The following is a 4416-nucleotide window of genomic DNA, read 5'->3' on the forward strand; positions in this document are numbered from 1 at the left end:
GTTTCCCAGTCTCAGCCTGGTTTGGACTCCTCAGACAGGTTTCCCAGTCTCAGCCTGGTTTGGACTCCTCAGACAGGTTTCTCTTGGCCCTCGACAGCTGGAGCTGTGTGTTTATGAGGACCGGCCCACACACAGTCTTACAGACGGTCTGTTCCTGTCTACAGTTACAGGATTGATTTCTACACCTGCCCACAGGTCCAGAACCTTCTGAGAGTCCTGTACGCTGTGTGGTACCTGTGCAGGTTCTGTAAGTCTCAGACGGTCCTGTACCTGTGGACGGGTACAGGACCGTCTGAGACTTACAGAACCTGCTTTACTGCAGTGATAAACTGAAGGGCTGGAGAAGCCAGGTGTTTCTGAAGAGTAGAAAAATCTGAAGGAAAATAGTGATTTTTTTACAGAAGTGATGGAATCTAATGGATCAGTTTAAAGTCTGATACTGTGCAACAGAAAGATGGATTCCTTCATACTGTGTGGTTTGAAAGAACACTTGATGTTAGTGAAATGTTAAGAAGATGGTGATAAAGCATCCAGAACTTACCAAGAATCTGAGGAGAGGCCTCGTGTTCCTGGATGATCACATGTCTCGCTCCAGGTGGAACAAGAAACATCTTCAGGAAACCTTTGGCAGGTTTGCAGCAGAAGCAGCAGAAGCAGCAGAAGCAGCAGAAGCAGCAGAAGCAGCAGAAGCAGCAGAAGCAGCAGAAGCAGCAGAAGCAGCAGGGGTTCAAACAAGAAGACAGGAGTTAAACAAACAGAAACAACGTGCTGCAGTGGTGGACATCAAATGTTTTACAGAAGTTTCTTTTGCTTGAAAAGATGTTTGAAGCAGAAACAAAGTGTTGACTTTATTTCTCACAGCTGAAACCTGCAGGTAAAAACTAAAAGYCAGCTTTATTCAGATCCATGTGAGCAAACGGCCCGTGGTCCTGTGTTTGGGCTCGGCTCCATCCTGCGCACACAGGAAGTGAATGAAAACAGCTTGGGCCGACGTTAACAGCTTCATGAGACTACAGAGCAGCAAAAGGTCCTTCTGTAGGGATGTCCACCACTCCTAAAGCCTCACTCACTCACCCAGAACATTTGGAGAGTCCTCGCTTTCATTTAAAAACACATTTCGAGCTCCTTTAGGTAAAGAAAAGGCTCCTCTGGTCTTSCCTTCAAATCACATCAAAGAAAAGGAAGTTAGTTATCATTTAAGACCAGAACCACAGTGATGGATCTGCTGTGTGAACCGGACCGAACCACAGCAGCTCTGTGACCGGACTGAACCGGACTGAAGCTGAGTGATGACAGCCCTGGTCCTCACTGACACTCTGCTGTGACTCAGGTGATCACACTGAGCTGGGAGGCTGAACATGGAGCAGTAAAGTTTCAGCTTTCAGTAAATCCTGCTGGAAATGACCAATCAGAAGCCAGATGGTTTCCAAAGGTCAACAGGTTGGTTTCATTTGACATTTTGTTTCTGCACATTAAGCTAAAGTTAGTTAGTTAGGCTGTATTTTGTCCACATATAACAAACGTGACGAACAGAAGCACACAGACGTGTCATTAGTAACATGAAACATGTCTACAGTTAAAATCTTTCTGCTCTACAAGCTGCAGGAACACCAGATACTTGCATAGTGGGGGTTCCAGCAATGGGGGCTCAAACTGGGCTCTCTTGCTTAACTGTTTTCCTGTTTAAAAACACCAGMGGTTAATAAAAAACAAGGTAAGCAAGTCCATAATGTCCCTTTAAAGGTCTGGTGGTGCTGTTCCTTCCAGGATCTCAGGTTTGACCTAATTTCACACTGAAAGGTTGTCCCCAAACCACAAAAATGTTTCACTTAAATCCATTTTAATGAAGACTGAGTTTTAAAAGAATCAGGAATTTACTCATCATACATTCAGGTTCACAGAGTCAGTTTCTCCCTGCTGGCAGAAGCTCAGTGCACCAAACRTAATTAATTTACAGAGTGTGTTTGTGCACAGTGAAGCTGAACATGGAAGAAAGTCCTGCTCAAACAGGTCTGTACAAAGTGTTTGCTCAAAGTCTTAATTTAACTCTTCTTTTTATTCAAAACTGAACTATTATAGACTTCCCAATACGTGATTAAATTAATAAAAGACCTAATTTGTTCTTTTTTTATTAGTCAGAGTTTGAAATGAAAAGCTGAGTATTTCTATTCTGTATCATTTAAAGGAAATTAATGTGCAGCTTCCAAACATTTAGCATCAATCATCTAATCGTTTCACAGCAGGTGTCTTCAGTCTCACAGCTGGTTCACCCATTTCCTTTCAAACTTCATTCATTCCATAAAAACAAACATCCATGTACAATAAAAAAGAAAATACACATAAAATGAAATGAAAGGCGGTAGAGAGAAGAAAAAATCTTATAACATCTGCCACTTTTTTCTCAAGTATAAATTCTAATAACTATAATAATCATCAGTTAAAACAAAACACTGAACCTTTCTGGAACAACAAATTGAATGGCTGCATATTAAACCACTTCATATTTTTAATAATCTATTCTTTATCACCCAGACAAAACCCAGAGGAGAAAACATCCAAATATGGGCTTTTTATACTAAATTACTGACAATGATTACTGTTAACTGTGAACTGTTTCTGTCCACAGAAAACAGATCTGTGGAAAAAACATCCCATGAATGAAGACAGCAGGGTGAGTTAACTCTAACCCTAACTACGGTTAGCCTGCTCTTCAGTTAGCTCATTTACWGGAAAACAGAAATGTTGTCTTTCTGTGTCAGGAACAGCTTTTGTTGCTGTGGTGAGGACTGATCAGTATTAGTGGAACATTCACTTTGTTCAGCTGAATAAATGAGTTCTGCAGAGCAAAGCTCATCTTCATCAGAACAACACTTAGTCTTCACCTGATGAGCTCATCTGTTCATGAAGGGGTGAGGATTGTTGAACAAAGTAAAAAGCATGACCTTTGACCCACCCGCCTGCAGAATATTTGGTATGCAGGGTATAAAACTGCAGCATGGCTCTGGTTTAACAGCCTTTCATAGAGATAACGARGCTGCTGTGATCAGTTAAAGGTTCCTTGCACTTTAAAACAGGACAGCTCTCAGGTTCTCTCCATTTTCCTCTGACAGTCAGTACAATCAGGAAAGAATTCTTCATCCAGCTTTAYCCTGATCTGCAGTGTGTCTTTGAGTCACTGTGCAGTTAGAGGGTTTCCTCCACAGTCCACTCAACTGCATGGRTTCTTTCTAAACCTGGTTGAATTTAAGAAAGATAAGAAATGAGTGGGGAACCTAGCTAGGCTAAGATGCCAAAACCCGATCACTTCCACAGGAAATGGGAGGTGTTTTTTTTTTCATGTTGTCATATTCAAAGCGTGTTTGCTGAAAAGTGAGCTGGGAAAGAGAGAAAAGTGAAGGAACTAAAGTCTCAGTAGTCTGGACAGCAGTCACTGTTGTCACAGATGAGCACAGAAGTGAAGGCAGCCTCTGAAGCTTCCTTTAGTTTGAGTCACCCAACTGTTAAACCTACGAAGTCCTTCCAACYTAGAGAGGTGGTTAAAATCACTCCTTAAACCAGATGACTTGTTTTCCAAGGTTTTAAAAACAAACCAGAAATGGTGTTTTTAATCAAAGCTCTCCAGATATGGAGAAATACGGTTACATGCTTACATGCTTACATGGTGCTCTGAAGCCATTGTTGAGGACTTGAACCAGCAACTTTGGAAAGATACTGCAGACTGTGAGTGTTTTTCACTGCAGTCAGACGAGTCAACAGACGTGACACTGCCCAGTTGTGTATTTTTATTCAGATGGTGTTTACTGATATGATTGTAAAAGATSAGCTGTTAACAGGACTGCCCATGAAAGAACACACATGGGGACAGGACAGTTTTCAATCRTTTAAAAACTTTATTGAGAAAACCCAACTCCCTGTGTTTAAACTGGTCTCCATCACCACAGATGGTGTGCCCATGATGGTGGGCCGCTCTAAAGATTTATTGTCAAGTGCATGGAGGACGATGCTGTTCCTGACTTCCTCAATTACCATTGAACAATACACCAACAAGGGTTATGTGCAAAAATGCTCGACATGGACYAAATCATGGATGTGGCAGTGCACATCCATGATCTGATGAGAGAGATCTGATGTGCACGCTACACAGACCTGTCAGAGTTTGACACTTTCCTTGAGCCAGTGGCTACATTCATGTGCTACCCTTCTCAGGAGAGGTTGAATCACYCTCATCAAAAACTGCAGCATGGTTTCCTCTGAACTCTTCTGGAGTGGAGGATCAGATGTTAACACTACAAACTGACAATCAGATGAAGTCCAGGGCTTGTGGACAGTTCAGGGGTCGGATTTATAAAACTGGCGTATGCACAATTTGAGCCCAGAAACTTGCGTACGCCACTTTTTACGCCAAGGTTGTGATTT

General features: G+C 42.1%; 1 protein-coding gene across 4 annotated transcripts in view; it reads right to left on the reverse strand.

The window, feature by feature from the left end:
* Positions 1-4416, reverse strand: part of adamts3 (ADAM metallopeptidase with thrombospondin type 1 motif, 3) — a 92507-nt gene that overhangs the window by 22373 nt on the left and 65718 nt on the right. For 3 of the 4 annotated variants that reach the window (XM_014027345.1, XM_014027343.1, XM_014027346.1), the window contains one exon: positions 1075-1158. In XM_014027345.1, coding sequence (XP_013882799.1) covers positions 1075-1158 — 84 coding nt within the window. Of the gene's footprint in view, positions 1-541; positions 623-1074; positions 1159-4416 lie in introns of all 4 variants that reach the window. The other variant, XM_014027344.1, reaches the window with a different exon arrangement.

The sequence above is a fragment of the Austrofundulus limnaeus genome, unplaced genomic scaffold (genome assembly GCF_001266775.1).
Source record: "Austrofundulus limnaeus strain Quisiro unplaced genomic scaffold, Austrofundulus_limnaeus-1.0 Scaffold638, whole genome shotgun sequence".
In the NCBI taxonomy this organism is placed as follows: domain Eukaryota; kingdom Metazoa; phylum Chordata; class Actinopteri; order Cyprinodontiformes; family Rivulidae; genus Austrofundulus; species Austrofundulus limnaeus.